This window comes from Hakea prostrata, chromosome 3 (genome assembly GCF_041222555.1).
Source record: "Hakea prostrata isolate BN-2017 chromosome 3, UWA_Hpros_2, whole genome shotgun sequence".
Classification (NCBI taxonomy): Eukaryota; Viridiplantae; Streptophyta; class Magnoliopsida; order Proteales; family Proteaceae; genus Hakea; species Hakea prostrata.
In genome coordinates this window covers 64906496-64928989 of record NC_142602.1, presented here as the reverse complement: position 1 = coordinate 64928989, position 22494 = coordinate 64906496, and the positions used below count along the sequence as shown (strand labels likewise).

General features: G+C 38.6%; 1 protein-coding gene across 2 annotated transcripts in view; it reads right to left on the bottom strand.

Moving 5' to 3' along the window:
• The window catches only part of LOC149022768 (phosphatidate cytidylyltransferase 1-like), a 46672-nt gene that overhangs the window by 11737 nt on the left and 12441 nt on the right, over positions 1–22494 (bottom strand). For both annotated transcript variants that reach the window (XM_089150706.1, XM_089150707.1), the window contains 5 exons: positions 16561–16717; positions 15961–16008; positions 15788–15862; positions 7614–7742; positions 7444–7500 (listed from right to left, as the gene is read on the bottom strand). In XM_089150706.1, the coding sequence (XP_089006832.1) occupies positions 7444–7500; positions 7614–7742; positions 15788–15862; positions 15961–16008; positions 16561–16717 (466 nt within the window). The remainder of the gene's footprint in view (positions 1–7443; positions 7501–7613; positions 7743–15787; positions 15863–15960; positions 16009–16560; positions 16718–22494) is intronic.

The window sequence follows — 22494 nt, the reverse complement described above, 5'->3', positions numbered from 1 at the left end:
ATTTCAGTGGTTGGTATTCATGTATTGTTCTGATGTCATACTCTGAACCTGCTATCTGGTTAGAAGTTACTACATCCTACTCCAAGTAGTATTTGATTACTGTTGTTTAAAGGTCATTCAACATCTTTCATATATTGGCCTTTTTCATCTGGATTCAGTATTAAAGATCAAGCTTTTATGGAGGTTGCTAGTTCAACAACTTGGTGGTTATATTGATTCCTAGTTTGACAGATCTTGACCTATCCTATTGTCATGAGGTACCTTCCATGACTTCAGGTCCAGCCATTGGATCTAGGTGAGGTTTCAGCAGTGATTGTATTCTCATAAAATGGCATTCAACCATAATTGTTTGCTCATCTATTCCTTTGACCAAGTTCTATATGACTAGTTGTGGAATCTCTTTCTCCCTTAGATTGTTCTTTTATTGGGGACTTATAACTTGTTAGTATTAACCGAGACCAGCTAATATTAGCATAATAGCTTCTAGCCTACTGATTATTGTGTTTATTAGTTTCAGTGTATTTTTTCTATAATTTTTTCTGATTTTTCAGAATAGAAGCTTGATTATCAATTTATCATCAAGTGAGATGATTAGATGAATGCATAGGATTTTTATTGTGGTGTGGTATGGTGTGAAATTAAAATTATATGGTATCATTATCAATTTTATTATTGTTTTTAATTTTGGCTGATTATATGTGTATGTTTTATGTTTTTTATTGTAGATATTTACTAGTTATTTACAATGACCTCAAGGCCCTCAACTAATAATCTAGCGGCTGCTACTAGTCAGCATATTCCTAGTGGGGGTGAAGGTAGTTATGATCCCTCGAAATAACCGAAGAGAAAGGCTAAGTCAAATGACCCAGGGTGGAAACATGGGTATTGGCCAGATGTTGCTGATAGGAATACAGTCAGGTGCACTTTGTGCAACAAAAACTTTAAAGGAGGAATCAGAAGATTGAAGCAACATCTAGTGGGTGGATATGGGGATGTTGTGAAATGCACTAAAACCACTGCAGAAATTGCCCAAGAGATGAATGCAATGTTGGTGAAAAATAAAAAGAGGGCAATTGTTACTAATTTGGATAATGAGGAGTATGATGACATTCAACAAGTAATTGGAGAAGGAACATCCTATTCATGCCTCTACTAAAGAAGGTACATTACCTAGTGTAGGGTCTGAGGTTGAGGTGTGCTCCAAGATACCAAGCTCTGGGACTGCATCAAAGAGACTAAAAAGTGCCTTCAATAAGGCACTAGTAAGGGGTCTCATGGATATGCATAATAGACGCACTCCTGAAGAAGTTGTTGAAGAAAGGAGGGCAAAGGGTACTACTCAAACAACAATCTTGAATAGAATGAGATCTGTCAAAGAAAAGAAGTGAGTGGATAACCACATCGTTGATTGGATGTATCAATGTGGCATTCCATTCAATGCAGTTAAAATAAAAGCTTTGAGGTGATGATGGAGTCTGTTGCACAACATGGTTTTGGGTATAAGCCCCGAACTTACCATGAAGTCAAGGTGCCTTTATTAAAGAATCTGAAAGAAAGAATGATGGAGATGAGGCAAAATTATGAAAGGTATTGGAAGATGTATGGATGCACACTCATGTCTGATGGGTGGATTGACAAAAAGGGTAGGCACCTCATCAATGTTCTTGTCAATTGTCCAAAGGGAACATTCTTCCTTGGTTCTATGGATGCATCTAGCCATGTGCAAGATGCAAAAATGCTCTTTCAGTTATTGGATAACAAAGTTGAAGAAATTGAGGAAGAGCATTTAATTCAAGTGGTGACTGATAATGCCTCAAATTACAAAGCAACAAGGGCATTATTAATAAAGAAGAGGACTACATTATATTTGACTCCCTATGCAGCCTACTGTCTTGATTTGATGCTAGAGGACATTGGGAATTTGAAACAATATAAGAAAGTGATAATCCAGGGGAAGAGAATAACCACTTTCATTTATAGGCACACAAGATTGTTGGAGGCCTTGAGACAGAAGACAAATGGCAGGGATCTTGTGAGGGCTGCAATGACTAGGTTTGCCACTTCATTCTTGACTTTGCAAAGCTTATTGAAACACAAGGATGACTTAAGGCACTTATTCATTTTTGAGGAGTGGACAAATTCCAATTTGTCCAAGACAGAAGCAGGGAAAGTAGCTGAAACAACTTTTTCTACAGCATTTTGGCATGGTGTGGAGGATTGTATTAGAGCATCACAACCTCATATGATTGTATTGAGGATTGTGGATGCTGATGAAAGACCCGCATTGCCTGAAATGTTTGTAGCCATGCAAGAGGCTAAGAGAAGAATAAATGACAATTTTGGAGGCAAAGAACCACTCTAGAAGAAAGTCATACAAATAATTGATAGGCGATGGGAGTGTTAGATGGAGAGACCTCTATATGGTGCAGCCTTATTTTTGAATTCTGAGAAGTTCTACAACTTAAATATTGTAGATGATTGTGAGTTGATCAGTTCTCTCGAAACTTCTTTCAATGAAGTTGTTGGAAGATTAGTGCCCGATGCACATATACAAGATAAGGTATTGTACCAGGCAAGTGAATACAAGCAAAGTAGAGGTCCTTTCTCCACAGCTATGGCTATCAGACAGCGTACAACCATGAGTCCTCGTAAGTTTTTACTTTTACGTCTTTTATTTTTAGTTATACTTATTTGGTTTATAACTCTAGCTTTTATGTTAATCTTTTTATATATATATATATACACTATAGTTACATGGTAAGATACACATGGAGGAAATGCTTTTGAGATTACAAGGATTGCACGGAGGATACTAAGCCTTTGTTGTTCTTCCTCTGGTTGTGAACGGAATTGGAGCACATTTGAGTTTGTAAGTATTAAGTGATTCAAGTATTAAAAACACTTTCAAATTTAAATTTGAAAGAATGACTTGGGATTCTTTTCAATTGCTTATGAATTCAGATTCACGCCAAGAAGAGGAATAGGCTGGAACATGAGAGGTTGAATGATCTAGTTTTTATTCAGTACAATCGTTGTATTCAAGAAAGGTTCAATGAAAGGCGATTAAAGAGTAGAAATTATGATCCACTACTCCTTGATGAGCTTGACTGGAGGCAGTGAGTGGATGGTCAATCAGCCTGATGATTTAGTCCATCCTGAGGGTGATCTTACTTAAAGCATTGTTGATAGAGCTATAGGGGCATCTACATCACTTGAGGGCCAGAACAGACCGAGGAGATGTCAACCAAGTGAATCAACATATGCTGGAGTTAATATATGTTACTCACACCGCAGGTCTTTGGAGAGGGTGGTTGAGGAACATGACTCTGAGTCTGATGGAGACATGGAAGAAGTGGAAGATTTGCATGATGATGAGAACATTGTAGATGATTTTGGTTTGAGGTCTACCACTTTGGAGCAACATCTTCAAGAAAATCTCCCACTTGCTACCAATTTGCTTGATGATGATTATAACTAGCTGACTTATACTTTCCTATTAGGAATTTTGGATATGGATTGAGAATTTTTATTAGGAATTTTGGATATGGATGTGTTGTTATATTTGGGATTTGGACTCTAGATTTTAGATATAAGTGGGATTGTTTGCTTAAATATTTAAAACTTTCTATTTAGATATTTGGCTATCTGCTTTGTTTCATTTTCTTCTTACTTGTGAGGATATTTGCTACAACTCAACAATGTAGAAGAGGTGGAGTTGTAGGTGCTGGTGGAGATGGAGTTGTGGAGTTGTAGGTGGTGCTAGTGTTGGTGATATTTAATGAAGGTATGTTGTCTAGTGTCTATTTGTTTTGCTCATGCATCTATGTGTTTACTATTTAGTCACATTTTATCGTATCTTGATTCTTGTTAATGATAGTATGATACTTGGAATTTATTTAAGACCTACTATGTGTGTTTGTAGTATGTTGGATGACTTGAGGGTAGGCTAAATGGCTAATATTAGTTTTTTTATTATATAAGATATGATAGGTTTATAATGAATTAGTGTATGAGATGTACACTAAAAAGTAAAAATTTCACTTAAAACGCCTCGACCGCCTCAAAAGCGCCTCGTCAACTCATCGCCTCAAAAGCGCCTCGTCAACTCATCGCCTCAAAAGCGCCTCGTCAACTCATCGCCTTAACTAGCTAAAACCGTCTCGCATCGCCTCATCACTGTGACAACTATGGATCAAAGCTACCAAAATTTTTGAGATATTGCCAAAACTTGTTGAAATCTGAGACTTTTAAAAGTAACCCATGGTTTTGTCATGGTTTCTTGGGAACCCGAGATTTAACCGAAATTTCAGCTCATCTGCGTCAAAACTTGAGCCATACTTTGAAATTTAGAGGGCTTTGACCTCGTCAAGGGATTATAGTGGATATGAATAACTGAATAAATAGGGAAGTAATTAGAGATCACAGACTCCCAATTCTAACCAAGATAGACAAAATGAACAAAGTAAGCAGTTAAAATTTCCAACAGAAAAGATAGGGGTTTGTTTCAATTCCCCAACATCAATGCCAAGAATATGAAGAGAAGGAAGAAATTTTTAAAGGAGGGAAATCCATCTCTGTGAAAAACCCAGAACCCACTTGCGCTCTTTCATCACTTTCTAAGGCCACATTATTTGCTTTTGTCCTTTTTTAATTTGCTTTGATTCTTGAGCTCCAGGAAAGAGTTTTTCTTTGCACTATGACAGGCCTTTGGTTTGGACAAGCTGGGCAGCACATGGCCGTGCTGAGTTATCTTATATGGTTCTATTTTCGGTCTACTCGAGTGACGAGTCCACTAGTTTGGAACAGCTACTAGAAAAAAGAGAAAATTGTGTTATTCTTATCGTGTCTTTTAGAATTCCAAGAATAAATTGACTTTCTTTGGTTTCTGTTTTCTATGTATTGAGTAGTGTTGGAGGGAATCATTTAACATTGAAAATAAAATAAAATAAAAACATAGACTCCACAGTTTCAACAAGATTTAGAGACTAAAGAATGCTCAATTATGGATGAAAACAGATTTGGGTGAAAGCTGGTAATGCTGCAAATCATTCTTCTTTTTCTTTTTCTTTTTTCTTTTTTTTTTTTTTTTTTTTTTTTTGGGGGGGGGGGGGGGGGGGGATAATCACACCAACCAAATGCTAGCCGTGAAAAGTTTTATGAACCTTTAGATGGTGGATTAACACAATGCCCATTTATTTTTGTTATGCATCTGCAAATTAGGTTTAAAAAAAAAAACTCAAATCCTTGCATCAAAAGCTGATATATATTGCACAAGAAGGTGTTTTGTACTTCAAAGTTCAGAAAATGATTCCTAGAACTTGAAAATATCCCACACCAAAGAGAAAAACAAGTTTCCAAGGCCGTCAATTGTTCCTAGTTTTGTATCTCACACACAATTTCTGTTTTACAGGTTTAATGGAGGTGTATCAAGTTTATCTTAACTATATCAGATATTGACCATGACAATTCTATATCAGTCAAGAACAACTTTATCATACCGGAATCCATACTTATCAGCCAATACTATGCCTACCAATACTTAAAACCATGGTATAAATTTTGGTCAAAACCACCGAAATTTCCCTCGAAATTTGAAGGGGGAAAAAAGAAAAAGAAAAAAAAAGACGAAATCTGGGTGGAATCAACAAAATACCAGGTTTCGGCCAAAACATTCAAAACTTCAACCAAGATGGGTCGAAACCTCAAAACCTGCAGCTTCTACTAGATTTTGCCTTTTGAGTTTTGACCCCCAAACCATTTTTTTGCTAGTCTTTTGGAATCTCAACCTCTTTTTCACACTAAATTAGTAACTCCTTTGCCTTCAATCAAACCATTTACTCCTTTGGGGATTTTGGAAGATTCTTGCAAGGTTTGTTGATGATCACACCTCGACTTTCGGCATAACATGTCATGGGATGCTTTCATCCAGTATTCAGAGTACCATGATAGACAGGGGAAGGATCCACCTACTCCAGCCAGACACTCAACTTGAAAGTTAGAACTGAAGCCTGGGATCTTGTTTTTGGATATTGTACTTTGAACATGTAATTTTCTATCAAACAATTCATGTATGCAATACAGTTTCTTCAATCTTACTAAGTTTGTCATGTGTTAGTATACTTAAATGATAACATTTTAGTGGTTTTCTTTAGCAAAATACCAATTCCATTCTGTTCATTATGCTTTAACTAGGTAGGAGGCATGAAATCAAATAAAAATACACCATATTAGGGTCAACACCTGTCGTCGAAACACAGGTCCAAATGTTCCAAATTTTTACCAAAATTGCAGTCGAAACCAGCATATCTCTATTTCTGGCCTAGTTGAAACTTCAAACCGGCCTTGAAACTGAGATTCTGAACTTGCTTAAAACCCAGGGTAAATCAATAAAATTAAAACTTCATATATTCTGGAGCCTTCAAATTCTAAACCAACCTATAGGGGTGGCCCACAAATGTGGTGTAAGTAAAGATCTAGTGGAATTGGATTCTCTTTCCTCCTACAGTGGAGCATATCAATTTAGAACATGACCAAGTAAAAAAACTACCACTCCTAAATCCTAATCAAGGACAACATCCTTGTGTCACACGCTAATAAATAAAATAAAAGAAATCCTCAAAGATATCAAGAGAATTCAATATCTTCCTTCAAAACAAAAGCAAATAACTTAATAACCTATAGGTAAACAGAAAATTATGCATTTGTCCTCCCATATTCTAAAGTTACATTCTTCAGCTGCCCTGAATGACAACTATTTCATCCTTATTATACCTGGATCTAATCACTTGACACCATAAGGACTCCTATTCCCTCAAGAATTTCTAAACTGTTGCAAGTAATCAATAATTCCTTTCTGAAGAATCACCATCCAAGCCATTTCTCTATAAGGTTTAACAACCTCCCATCATAGGAAATGGTCTCAACCTCTCTTAAGGAAAGATTGAAACACCACCAAAAATATCCAAACTGGGCTTTGTTGAGTTTCACATCCCAAAGGCTCTATTTGTTGATTTTATCAGATACAAGTAATTCTCAGCTGCAATGTAATTCTTTCTCAAACCTTCTCCAATCCCTAGCAATTAAAGCACCAACAAGGATTCAGAGATTAGATTTTTCAAACTGGAGATCCTATATTTAAATGCCAATTAGTTTGCACAACACAGAACACTCAGAAACTGATCCATCTTCATATCAATAACATGAAGCAATTCTACTCTTTCTTAAATAGCAAAATGATTTTCCCTACCAGCCAATTCATCTGCAGTTGTGACGTAAGTCATGAAAGTTTAAAAGCAAAGAGTCAAAAGGAACAACTAAAAGGGGCAATCTGATGATGAATGTGCATAATCAATGCATATGATGCCAGATAACCTTCACAAAACAAAGCAAGAATACGGTAAAGACATTTGACACAAGATTATCAGTTCAAGCTTTTGTAGTCACCTGGCAATCCATTCTGTCAGTTATTCCACCATGTCCTGGAATGCTGTCACCAAAATCCTGCAAATTGTTTTTTAAACCGACGGCGGGGTGCAAGATTGTCAGAAAACTATTAAACCAAACACGACTGATAAGTGCCTACTAAATTCAGCAGAAAAATCAAATGAAGACACCTTGATTTTGAAAGCTCTCTTAAAACCACTTGCAAAAAAACCTCCGAAAGGTGCTATAATCGATGCAAATAGACCAAGAGCTAGAGCATGCCACTGCACCGGCAAGATTGATACCTCTTTAATTGGAAACTGCAAAGAATAAGTTTCTATTAGACCACAGTTTTCTTCTCAAGTTTCATGCACATTCTTGCACATAACAGACAATTTAGGAAGTTCAATTGCCTTTGAATTTAATTTCCTAAGGTATATTTTGCATTTCTTATTGTGGCAGTTGTTTTCATGGTTCAGTTTCAGATCCGGTCTTTTGAGATCAGATTGATCCAGAATTTGCCACATGGCATGTTGTTTGGGGCCCAAATTTTTTAGAGGTAGAACTAAAGGTCCTATTGCCCACCTGCCAAGTGAGAAAAGAATGCTTCAAAATCTAGATTTTGTGATGGACTACGGGAAAGTGCATGAAACTGACTTGTTTCGCAATGGATCATTACTCGAAGAACAATCCACTCTTGTTCTGTTAGACTTTTACTAAGTACTAAAAAATTGTATCAGAACTTTAGGAGAGTATGAAGGAATGATGTCCTTGAAAATCATGTACTTGATTATTGTGAGTACTTGACAATATGTATTGATAAGTTACTCATTACTTTGTTTAAAACAAAAAAACTTCTTATTTATGTCCTCTAAACAATGTGTAAAGGTGTAGTTGTACTTAAGCATTCAACTAAATGCTGCTTACCATGGGTGCAGATAAAAAACCCCAATTTAGGTCACTGCTTTTGCAATTTTATCTGTTAAATGTGTTAATAGAGCTAAAATAGAGTTTCCATATGAAGTTTGAAGCCATAATTTGGCCTAAAACTAAAAAAAATGACCAACCAAAACTTGGAAGAAAAATACCACATAATCGGCGAAGTATCACAAGATTTTGGTCACCTTGACAGAACCACAAGGTCCACAACACGGAAACAAAACGAAACAAAACAAAATTTTGAACCTTCCCATACATCCTCCAGACTCTAAAGGACATTAACTTACACAGATTCAAGGGTTGAATCCAGAAACAAAAGTTTTTTGCTTCTAAGTAATAAGTATATTACAACCAAGACAGAAACTTCAGTAACTTCCTTCATCTTGCCAAACAGTAGAATTGCATGGGCCGACCAAATACGTGTATTTGGTTGAGTTGTGTAATCACAATTTATCCCAAGGCTGTTTATTTCCATGTAATATTTTAAATGGAAATTTTTTCACCGCAATTTTCAATTCATAAATGTAAAAGTGTTATACGTCGTGTCGTAAGGTCGTAGTAACATTAGCAGCAGTAGCAGTATTAATTATTTCATTAAGGGTAGAATTGTCTTGTTAGGTTCTTTTATTTTTATCTTTGTAATATTCCCACAATGAACTCCGTCAGTGTTTTGCTGCCGGTCCCAAGCCTAGGTAAAGGAGGAGGGTTGGTGCGTCAAGTCGGCAGCCGGCACGGGAAAAAGTCTAGCCAAACCTTTTTTTCATGGATTTGACCTTATATGATAAAAGCTATGCTAGGGCGTTCCCTGACAAAAGAAGCGACGCGCTACACTATGGCCTGGGTGTAGTAATAAGTGGGCAAGGGTTAGCTAGGGCGTCCCCTGTAAGCAAAGCGTCGCATCGGCGCCCGGATGCGGTGATAAGTAGGCAAGGGTTCCCGCGCCGTGGACGAGTGCAGGTAAAGAAGCTAATCCATAAACGTAGGATTAGATTGGCATCTTGGAACATAGGATCTTTAACTGGTAAGAGCTTAGAATTGATAAATGTTATGAGGAGGAGAAGGATTAATGTAGCTTGTATTCAAGAGACTAGATGGAAGGGTAAAAAAGCCAAAGAGTTGGATGACTTTAAACTTTGGTATACTGGGGATAAAACAAATAAATTGGAGTGGGTATAATAGTGGATAAAGATTTAAAAAATGATGTGGTGGATGTTAAAAGAATGGGTGATAGGATTATTGCTATCAAGCTTGTAATGGAGAAAGAGTTCGTAAATATAATTTGTGCATATGCACCTCAAGTAGGATTAGATGAAAGTCTAAAGCTAGAATTTTGGAAAAATATGGATGGATTAATGCAAGGAATTCGTCAAGGATAAAAGATTATCATAGGAGGTGATTTAAATAGACATATTGGAAAAGTTCAAAGAGGATATGAGAATGTACATGGAGGATATGGTTTTTGAGAAAGGAATGAGGAGGGGATTTTAATTTTAGATTTTGCTACTGCTTTTGATCTATCTATTATAAATACTTACTTCAAAAAGAGAGATGAGCATTTAATTACCTTCAAAAGTGGACAACATAGAAGCCAAATAGATTTCTTCCTAACTAGAAGGACTGATAGATTGTTGTGCAAGGATTGCAAGGTGATACCGGGAGAAAGCTTAACTCCACAACATAGACTTGTGGTCTTAGATTTGTGCTTAGTCCCAATAACACATAAAAGGTCCAAGGTAAACTATCCCAGAATAAGATGGTGGAATTTGAAAGGGGAGTGCTCTAAATCCTTCGTTAATGAAGTAGTCAAACAAGGAAAATGGGATTTTAAAGGGGATACCAATGCAATGTGGAATGAGATGGCTATGTGTATTAAGAAGGTGGCTAAAGATGTCCTAGGTGAATCAAAAGGAAAGCTCCATTCTTATAGAGAGACGTGGTGGTGGGATAATGAAGTTCAAGCTGCCATTAGGAATAAAAAAAGCTAGTTTTAAGACATGGCAAAGAACTAAGGATGTTAAGGATCTTCAAAGGTATAGGTTAGATAGAAATGAAAATAAGAAAATTGCGGGAAAAGCAAGGGAAAAGAAGTATGAAGAATTATACAATAAGTTGGGCACGAAGGAAGGGGGAAAATCTATTTATAAGATAGCTAAGATGAGGGATAGGAAGAGTAGAGATCTTGACCATGTTAGATGTATTAAAAATGGAGATGGTAAAGTATTAGTTTGTGAGGAGGACATTAAGAAAATATGGGAAACCTATTTCTCTAGTTTACTAAATGAGCATTCTTCAAGCACTTATGATTCGGACGATTACACCTTTCACCAAGGCACCAGTGTCCGAACTTATATACGTAGATTTTCGATGTCCGAAGTAAAAGAAGCTTTAAGGAGGATGAAACTCGGCAAGACACAAGGTCCTGATGAAATCCTAATTGAAGTATGGAAGAGCTTAGGAACCCATGGACTAGTTTGGTTGACTAAGTTGTTTAATAAGATTATGAGCACAAGGAAAATGCCAGATGAATGGAGGAGAAGCGTCATGGTTCCAATTTACAAAAATAAAGGAGATATTCAAAGTTGTAATAACTATAGGGGCATTAAATTGATGAGCCATACGATGAAATTATGGGAGAGAATAATTGAAACCCATTTGAGACACTTAACTACAATTACGGAGAACCAATTTGGGTTTATGCCGGGAAGATCTACAACGGAGGCTATTTACCTAATTAGGAGACTTATGGAAAGGTATAGAGAATGTAGGAAAGACCATATGGTATTTATTGACCTAGAAAAAGCTTATGATAGAGTCCCTAGAGCATTAATTTGGCAAGTACTAGAGAAAATCAGTGTTGTAAGTAAATATGAAGATATAGTTAAGGATATGTATGATGGTTCGGTGACTAGTGTTAGAACAGTGGGGGGACAAAGTAATGAATTCCCGATAACAGTTGGGCTACATCAAGGGTCAACTTTAAACCCATATCGATTTGCACTAGTAATGGATGAATTAACGAAAGACATTCAAGATGAGGTCCCCTGGTGTATGCTTTTTGTGGATGATATTGTGTTGATTGATGAGACCCAAGTGGGGATTATACCAAATTAGAATCATGGAGAGTAGCTTTGGAATCAAAAGGCTTTAAACTTAGTAGATCGAAGACAGAATATCTAGTTTGTAACTTTAGTCATGATCGGGCAGATGATGAGGTGGTGATACTTGACGATAAAGAGATTCCTCAAAGTGATTGTTTTAGGTACCTAGGTTCAATCATAAGTAAAAGAGGTGATTTAGAGGATGAGGTTTCCCAAAGAATTAAAATAGGGTGGATGAAGTGGAGAGGTGTGTCCGGGGGGTCTTATGTGATCGGCGTATTCCATTAAAGCTTAAAGGAAAATTTTATAGGACCGTTGTTCAACCAACTATGATGTACCGCTACAAGCTCCATCACCTCAGATGCATATCCCAAGGCTTCGAAAATCAGCTCAAGTCAATCCGATCACCGTCTGGTAAGTCCAAGCCTAGTAAAGAGACCCAATCCCTTACCTTTCACGAAAACTGCAAGTCTTCCACCTTCACCTCTACCCGGATACCTAACACCCTTATGAACACGACCACCACCTCTTCTTATCCTTCGTTAAACCTCCGGTCCGCCAATTCCGATCTAATCCACCCAAAAGCCCTTTTAACCAACCCTTCAAACAAGCCAATCTCCATTTCGACCAAGCCCAAGCCCAATAAACGACCCAACCCATCCCGCAACCCTCCTACCACTCTCCACCCTAAGCCCAATCCTATTGGGACTAATCCTCCAACGCCCCATGGGCCTCCTCTCTTAACTTTGCCTGGTAGGCCCATAACCCATATCCACCTTCTCTTTAAGCTCGTTCTTCCTCTCAAGCCCACCACCTCCACTCCGGTATCCGGGTAGAGGCGAAGGTGGAAGACTTGCAGTTTTTGTGAAAGGTAAGGGATTGGGTCTCTTTACCAGGCTTGGACTCACCAAACGGTGATCGGATTGACTTGATATGATTTTCGAAGCCTTGGGATATGCATCTGAGGTGATGGAGCTTGCAGCGGCGGCAATGCTTTGCGTGAAAACCGGATTTACAGGAGACAGATGAGCACCGACAGGGATCGTAATTTCTTGAACAGCCTGGGGAGCAGTGCAGGTGCCGACGGCAACTTTCTGGAGCCCTTTTATGACTGGCCGGTAAGTTATAGCATGAAAGGGCCTAGAATCTTCAAGTCCACCGGTGTCTTCAGTGGCGGTGGAGTGAACAAGAGGTTCCTAAGTTACGGTAACTTTCTCAAGAGCGTCGATTATTCTCAGAGGAGAATTGGTGACCAAGGGCATCTTTTCGGACGAAAGAGCAGTCTCAGTGGGAAGCTTATCAGAGGCTTCTTTACAAGCAGCGTTCTTCAGATGAGGGTGAATAATGGCTCAAGCTTGAGTAACAAAGGCGCAGGATGCTTCTTTGTGCCCGAAGTAGCAGCAAAAATTGCAACATAGAGGTATCCAATCATACACAATAACTTATTCATACGATAAGCCATTGTCATCAATGATCAAAACCGAAGCAACGAAGGCTTTAGCAATAGGGAAGTCAACGCACAACCTGGCGTACGAGAGTCTCTCCATCGTGAGGGTTTTGACCTCAGTGCGCAAGGGGAAACCGATTGCAGAGCCGATTCTACTGAGGTAGTCGCAGTTCCAGAATTCAAGAGGCAATCCAGGGAGGTTGATCCACTGGAGAAGGGTGTTGAAGTCGACAAAAATCTATGATTTTCCAATCGACCAATGGGAACCAGCTAAAGCACATTCTTGACAATCCATGGAGGAGAAACTGAACAGGAAAATTCAAGAATCTAACAGGTATGAATCCATAAGACCCGAAGCTTTCCATTGTTTGGCAAGAGAGGCTTTTAGGGTGTTGAAAGAGGGAACAAGGCCAAGAAATTGGCCAATGATGGCGGATTTCCAGCAGGAGATACCTGGGGCAGCAGCAATGGCAGGGCAACGAGCAAGGGGATAGTGGCTGATTGTAGCAGGGGGAATGAAGGAGAGGTTTAGGTTCTCAATTGGGGGGAATTGCTTAGTGAAGAGGGAGTTCCAAGGTTTTGCAAGAGGTTGATGCTGGTCAGAGGTGGGGGAAGTGGGGACGGAGAAGGAGAGCGCAACAGAGATTGGAAGAAGACGTTGTGCTTCAGCTCATCTCTGGCGCCAGGAGATAGTCGGTTCAGGCTAGTTAGCTCTCTTTTTTCCTCTTTCGTTAATCTATGATCTTGTTAAGACTACTTTACAGATTATTAGTCAAAATAAAATCACAGATTAACAAAAGAGAAAAAGAAGAAGAAAGAAGAAACAGCATCGCCAACCTTCGCCTAAGATGCAAAGTACCGCTGCCGCTACAACTTTAGATTGATTGCTGCAACTACGGAGTCTTGTACCAGACTTTTTAGGGGGGAAAAAAAGCAGAAGAAAGAAGAAGAAACAGCATAGCCAACCTTTGCCTGAGATGCTGCGATGCAAAGAACCACCGGAGTGCCATTGCTGCTACTGCCACTTGAGAATGGTCTCTGCAACTACAGAGGTTTATACCAGACTTTTTTGAAAAAATAAAAAATAAAAAGAAGAAGAAAGAAGTCGCCAGAGAGAGTAATTGTCATTGATCAAAGAGAATGGTTGCCGCAAGTTGTCATCGTCGTCGTCGATCAAGAGGAAGAGAGTAGCAAGAGGCCGAGAGCTTTTAGGGCTTTACGACAGAGTTTTGGGCTTTTGACACGAGTCGCTCGAGTTTACTTCTCTCTTTTTTTTTTTTGTTGGGTAAATGTAGCAATTGATCCCATGTAGCACCTATATGAGTATGCAAATTAGTTTCAACCATTAGTTGATTCCCAATTGGAATCTAATTTCCAATGAATTGGCTGCCTTCGATTTGGAATCATAGACACTATGGCTTTAAAAACAGATAAAGGCGGTCGCCTAGGGGTCTAGGGTGGCCTAGGCGCCTGAGGTGACACCTTAGAGCCCAAGGCGACCGACTTATGGGCTAAAAGTGAAGTGCTGCTCGACTTGGGGTCTCCAAGGGCGCTCGGACGCCTAGGCAACGCCTTAACAACTATGCTCCACACCTAGTAGGCTAGTACGTGATGAAGCTAACACTAAGTTACTCATTCCTGTCCTCCCAACTCAACTTTTCCTTTGTTTCCACAAGACCACAACCACCAAAAACTCCACTTAACTTGTTTACGAGGCCATTTCTCACCCCACTGCAATTTGAAATTTGGAATCTCAACCAACCCCAGATGCAACTCATCCCATTACTCAAGGAACTCAAGAAAACAGCATGATACTAGAACCCTAATGTGATACAACATGTTCCTACAGTTCTAGTCACATATTTTTGCATATCCAATAGAGGCCACTTCAGGATAGCATAAATATGGAACAAACATGCGTATGCTCACCGCTACCTTCGATTATGCGTAGTCCTTGTGATAAGAACCTGAGAATCAAATAAGAAAATTAATAACAAAACAAGTAAAATAACAAGATAAACTGGTTACAATGGTGGCAGTCACACCCACAGCATACAAATATACAATGCTGTCCCTCAGCCATAGGCTGCTCAAAATCACTCACATAAAACATTGCATATCCTTCCCTCACTCCTTCCCCCTATTTGTAGTCCACCAACCAGCAGTTGGTTCTTCCCTCTTTCTCCTCCATGTGGCATGATCCCAGGGCCCTAACACCTTGTTCTGTCCAATAAATGATTTACAAGTGGACCTTTACAGCCAGTCAAATTTAAGAACCTCCCAGTCTCTTCAACAAATGAGAAACAAAGGCTACAGAACGCCTTCCTCAAATTATTGAGATTATCAGTGTGAATCCGAACCTCACAAATTTTGCCATTTCTTAATCTCTTCTGGCCAGTTCCAACTTGACAACGAACACACTAGATCTTCTTAAAGTGTTTCATATGGAACTTGATTCCCGGACAAGACAACCCTGGTTAGCAATCAGAAAACACATTTTATAGTCCTAGCGTCAGCCAACACAGCACAACTCCAAACCACTGTAACTCCACCAAACTCAAGCACTTGATCATATCCCTCTTCCTCTAAATAATCCCATGACTACTCAGGCCTCTCGACTATTGAACACAACTTGATAACCCACCACTCTGGAACAAATGATACTTCTAGGGACAACCATATTCACTGAAAGTCATGGAAGAAGCTACAATAGTCATTGTAAGAACTTTAAATAAAAATCAAGCACCAATCCAAAAAGACTGTTACATAACAAAGCTTACTGATAAATGACTGCTATCATGAAAAATAATTAATCTCCCAGAATTTGATTATTTCTTTCAGCTTTCTATTAAACACTCAGAATGATGTACTGTTCACTCACCCAGTCAGGCAAGGAAATGTATTCAGGCTTGAACAGGGGACCAGGATCACAGTGAAGCCAACCAGTTGATAGGTCCTGCACAAGTTTTTCCCATGAAGTAGGATAGTAAACAGCATACAAACGCTTTTGAGTGACTATAGAAACTCAGAAGCCACTACACATTCAAAAGTTACCTTCCTTGGACATGTTAGCCACTGGAAACGCCCCATGATATTTGCTAGCTGCACAAGACACAAAGCAACAATATCATGTCAGACTACATCCAAATTAATTGACATCTAGAAATCAAGACCTAGAAAACCTCATAAGTATATGATATATTAAGTATTCAAAATGTAAAACTCTAGCATGCTTGAATCTATGTATCAATAATAAATAAATAAAATGAATAGAAACAACATTAGGATGGAAACCATGAGGATAACTAGAGAACTTATTCCAAACACAGAGACAGTGAGAACGGTCTAGCTTTGAAACCAAGATGACCATATCAGTTAGATTGCCTATAGTTCATCAAACAAAAGCCATTGGATATAGAACTGTAACTCTCATAACTAGACATGTTCCTCTGTTGACAATTTGAACATGACATTGATTCAACTTAAAACAAAAAGGAATCAGAAATAACTCCCCAAGTCTGGCTAGCAATAAAACAATGAAGACAAGGACAGTAAAAAGATTTTGGACGAACACTTCCCAAGAACCAGGTATTAATCAAAAGATGCTCAGAAGCTTTCCTTTGTAGCTATTGGGAAAAGAATACATGAACTCACCACAAATGCAGCGATTATAGTTACAACAGATGCTCCAATGAAACCCTCCCAAGTTTTCTTCGGAGACAACTTGATTAAAGGTGTTCGACCAAAGAAAAAACCAATAAAGTAGGCAGCAATATCATTGACTGCAATAAGTGATGCTGGAAGAAGAAACCTGCATGCGCATCTAAAATTTTTCAGGAAAAATAAATATTATGACAAAATATTGTCTACATAAATACATTAGTCAAGTGCAAGAAAAAGAATAGTCACAGGATTGCATAAAAGGGGTGAAAACAACATAACGTCCAATGGAAGGCACTCAGAAAATAGTAACATCTAGCAGTTACACACACTTTGTTCAATTGTGGTACGAAGGCTACTGGAGGTTGGCTCCCCCCCGGTTGGCTCCCCCCCCCCCCAAAAAAAAAAAAAAAAACCCCGAAAACCCTCTCTTCTAGTGATAGTTGGGTGCCAAGGAGAGTTGAACTCATGACATCTTCTTTGCAAGGTTTTGGTTTTACCAGCTGAGCAACCCCATTTGTGTGGCATGTAAGAATTGTTATTGTCAATTGTTATTTTCTGTTAGCAGCGTGACTTAAGAGTTGAGATTTGATTTTGATTCAAACTCTAGTTCAGTCATATAGTCCAATTGTTGGTTTTTGTTAGCAAATCTATAGTACGCAAGCAATCCAGAGAAATATTTATAGTTGACTGAATGTATTGAAGAAGAAAAAAAATGGTTTAAACTCCCTAGCAATGTTCAGGCTATATGGCTGGGTTCTTCTCCTCCTTGCTCTCTGTCTGGTCCAGACTGAGGCTCGAGAACTCGATCTCCAATGTCAGCTTGGTGGTCAAAATCACAACGCAGGGTACTTTCTTCTCTCTAATGTTGAAATCATAGCCAGATTCACATAGGAAGCACAAAATTCTGACATAGACCAAGATATTGCCAAAATTTGACCAAGACATGACAACATATTAATTTGCAATCTCAGTCAGCAAAAAAAGAAAAGGTCTCAGCAAGTTCTCATACAATGGTCTAGACTGATATTCTTTCTCAGGTCAAATTTATTTTACTTCCCTTATCAGACCTCGCTTCTTCCTTCTTTTATGTTTCTAATTCTCCACCACCCAATTCCCTTTCTCACTTTTGTTGAATAGAACTACTTTACTGGTTCTTCTCAGCTGGTGAAAGTCTTTGGCTGAGGAGAAAGCTTCAGAGTTCTATCATCCTTGTCGAATTAGACGAGGATTCAGATCTGAGAACTGCCAACAAGATGCCACATGGAAAAGAGGAGAAAAGAAATTTCCGACATGGGACTATTACAAATAATATCCTAGAGACAATTCTAATTCCTACACTTTATTCTTGGAATTACAACACTCCCCCTCAAGTTGGTGCATAGCTGTCTATCAATGCCCAACTTGCTAGTAACGTAGCCAAAAATCTTAGTACTCAGACTCTCAGTGAAAATATCAGCCTTCTAATTGTGGGATGAGACAAAAGAGATGATAATCAATCCAGATACAATTTTTTTTTCTTTGATGAAATGTCTATCAATCTCCATGCTTGGTTCTATTGTGTTGGACTGGATCATGGGCTATGCTAATGGCAAACTTGCTGTCTGGGAACAACTGTATAGGTATTTTTAGCTCTGCACTTAAGTCTTGAAGTAGCCCCTTCAAGCATAACACCTCACAAAAATCTTGTACCATTGCTCTAAATTCTACTTCAGCACTGCATCTAGCAACGACTGCTTGTTTCTTGCTTCTCTAAGTTACTAAATTTCCTCCCACATGGGTACAATAACCTGAAGTGGATTTTGTCATCTAGAAATCCTACCCAATCAAAGCCAATTTGCATCTTTCTAGGCCTCAATATTCAGACATCCATGAGAGGAAATTAGGATACCTTTTCCTGGAGCTAACTTTAGGTATCTTAGAGTTCTATAGACAACATCAAGATGAAAGAAATGAGGATTATGCATGTATTGGCTTACTAGGCTAACTACACAAGTAATATCTAGTCTAATGTGGCCTGTAGGACAAATAAATCAGTTTCCCACTAGCCTTTGATAGCTGGTCTCATCCACAAGTTCTCCCTTCTTTGGCTTTTTTGTGTGAATTAGGCTCAATGGGTGTTTCAGCTGGCTTGCAACCCAACATCCTCGTTTCAGTTAGTAAATCCAGAGTAAAATTTCTTCGTGAAAGAGAGATGCCGTTAGCAGAATATGCCAATCCTATGCCTAAAAAATACTTGAGCTTTCCTATGTCTTTAATTTCAAACTCAGGTCCCAAGAATGCCTTTAAGGCCAACATCTCTGTTGTACTGCTTTCTGTAAAAACAATGTCATCCACATACACCAACAATATAGTTATATTAGTATCTGTCTTCTTGATGAATAGGGTATGATCAGCATTGCTTTGTTTATAATTGATAGACACTATAACTTTATAAAATCTTCCAAACCACGTCTTGGGGATTGCTCCAACCCATAAAGAGCATGTTTTAGTTTGCATACCTTTCCATGAGTCTCAGAAGAAGTATTCCCTAGTGGAATATCCATATACACTTCCTCCTGAATTTTCCCATGAAGGAAGGCATTCTTAACTATTTTGAAACAACCAAATTACATCAAGTTGTAGGTCTTCTCTTCAGGTGAATATCAAGGAACAAAATTAAGACAGCTGTGATCAAGTTTGTCTCTATGTGGGTCCCGATTCCCATATACCCCTTGGAAGTTATGATCACACCATGTTGTAATGTGAAGAATTGCTCAAAAAAGTATCTGATTCATAAACCCCAACAGGGTATTTATAGTTACAACCTAGTTAAGTCCTATACCAAGTAGGAAAGAGGAAATGTAAAACAAATAGAAATAAAAAACTAACTCTAGACTTATTAGGAAATAGAATCCTATTCTAATTAGAAAACCTTAGTCCATATTTTCAACACTCCCCCTCAAGTTTGAGCATAGATATTTATCATGTCTAACTTGTCATAATGTAATTGAATATATTCGTGCTCAAGCTCTTTGTGAGTACATCAGCCCGCTGCTCGTTTGAAGTAACAAAGGTGATACGGATCAACCCAGCCTCAACCTTCTCTTTGATGAAATGTTTGTCAATCTCCACATGCTTAGTCCTATCATGTTGTACTGGGTTATGAGCTATGTTGATCATTGACTTACATTTGAGTATAACTGTATAGGAACCTCCAATCTGTCCCAACCTCCTGAAGCAGCCCTTTAAGCCATAGTATCTCACAAATGCCTTGAGCAATCACCCTAAACTCGGCCTCGGCACTGGACTGCGCAACCACAACCTGTTTCTTGCTTCTCCAAGTCACAAAGCTACCTCCTATATACACACAATACCCAGAGGTAGACCTCCTATCATCTGAACATCCTGCCCAGTCTGCATCTGTATATGCCTCAATCTTTAGATGTTCATGAGCTAAAATTAAAATCCATTTTCCTAGAGTAGCCTTCAAGTATCTCAAGATCCAATATATTGCATCCAAGTGTGAGAAGTAGGGATCATGCATATATTGGCTAACAAGACTAACTGCAAATGTGATGTCAGGTCTAATGTGAGACAGATAAATCAACTTTCCCACTAATTTTTTATACCTTATCTTGTCAATTGGTTCTCCTTCATTTGCCTTCAAATGTAGGTTAGGCTTACTAGGAGTCTCAGCAGGCTTACATCCTAGCATCCCAATTTCCTCAAGAAGATCCAATATATACTTCCTCTGAGATAGAGATACACCGCTAATAGAATATGCCAACCCTAAACCTAGGAAATATTAAGTTTTTCCATGTCTTTGATCTCAAATTCAGTTCCCAAAAAAGTCTTCAATGTTGAAATCTCACCACACTACTACCTGTGATCACAATATCATCGTAGGAGTGTGGGAACCATCTCTTTTAATAAACAAAGTGTGGTCTGCATTGCTCTGCTTATAGGCTATAGCCATTAGATATCATTGCCTTATGGAACCTTTCAAACCACGCTCTTGGAGATTGCTTCAACCCATATAAAGCCCTTTTTAAATTGCACACTTTCCTATAAGTCTTGGTAGTAGAATACCCAGATGGTACATCCATATATACCTCTTTTTAGAGTTCTTCATGCAAAAAGGCATTCTTCACATCTAACTATTGTAAACTCTACCCTTTATTAATTGCACATGAAATAATAGTAAGAACTGTTCATCTTGGCAACAGGGGCAAATGTCTCCTGGTAACGCCATAAGTCTGAGTGAAGCCTTTGGCCACCAATCTTGCCTTGTACCTTTCAAAAGTCCCATCTACCTTATGTTTGATCACAAACACCCATTTTCACCCAACAATCTGCTTTCCTGTGGGCAAAGTCACAAGTCCCACGTTTTGTTTTCTCCAGAGCTTGCATTTCCTCATCCATAGCTTCCTTCCAGTTTGAGTGAGATAATGTCTCCTGCCAAGTGTTAAGAACACAAGTAGAGGACAAAGACGAAATAAAACTTTGAAATTTTAAGGATAGGGACTGATATGAAACATAATTGGAAATAGGATGTTTTCTTAATGCAATTGGTAAGCCTAAAGTAGGATCAGAAGAAGGGTCAAAGACAAACTCACCTGGAGGAACGGATTGTTCAGGGCCAGAAACCAAAGCTTTTAACTAGTTTGGTTCAAAAGGGGTCATTCGTTGCTTTCTTTGATAGGTCTTCAGAGGTTTAGTCTCCCCCTGTATATCATCCACCAGCTGTTCCTGTCCAGTCACTCCATCTTCCAAAGGAGGGTCATCTGCAGCAATCTTAGGAGAAATATCGAAAGGAGGAATCAAAAATGGAACCTCTTCACTAAAACTCTCCCCCTTAAGAGGTGTAGGGGGAAAATAAGGAATATGGTCCTAAAACACAACATCCATAGAGAAGAAAAAACGACGAAAACTAGGATGATAACACCTCTACCCCTTATGTGTAGGAGGATAACCCAAGAAAATGCACTTTAACCCACGAGGATCTAACTTTCCATGAACATGGTGGTTCCAGACCAAGGCAACACATCCAAAAATCTTAGGTGGCACTGTAAAGGTTGTTGTCCCTAAAAGAACCTCCAAGGGACAGCACTGGTCTAAGACTCGGAAAGACATTCGGTTAATTAGATATGCCACAATAAGAACGACGACGACGTCACCCCAAAACCCAAAAGGCACATGCATAGTAAACATGAAGGAACGTGCTACCTCAAGTACATGTTTATTCTTGCATTCAGCAACCCCATTTTGAGGTGGTGTCGACGCAACTAATTTGGTGTATAATGCCATGGATTGCTAAGTAGGAAGGGTGTATCTAATGAAAAGGATTGTCATCAGTACTCAGGTTCATCTAATTTCGAGAAAGAATGTAAAGTATACACGTTGAAGTTTTATATAACCCATTAATCATAAGTCCTAATCATATTATGAAAATTTTGAAAACACGAGAAAACATCACCTTTATAGTAAAGTAAGTAAACCCATGTGGTCCTAATGCAACAGTCAATAAAGGCAACAAACCATCTATGACCAGGTATAGACACGGTCAGAGAAGGACCCCACACATCAGAGTGAATGACTAAAAAAAGGATTCTACTACAATTATTTGAAATAGGGTAAACATGTCTGGTCTGTTTGGCCAAAATACATGCCTCACAATAAAAATCATTTAAATTACATCTTTTAATTAGATCAGGAAAATAACTTGGACAAAATAGGTAAAGGAACATAGCCAAAACGACCATGTCATTGCAATAAGGTAAAAAGTGCAGGAGAGGTGGAACTAAAGACCGTAGAAAGAGCTGATGGGAACCCATCCATTAAGTAAAGCCCCTCTTTCTATCAACCACTGCCAATTGTAAGCCCCATTTCCAGGTCCTAAAACACACAATGAGAAGGAAATAACGTTATTTCGCAGTTAATATCACG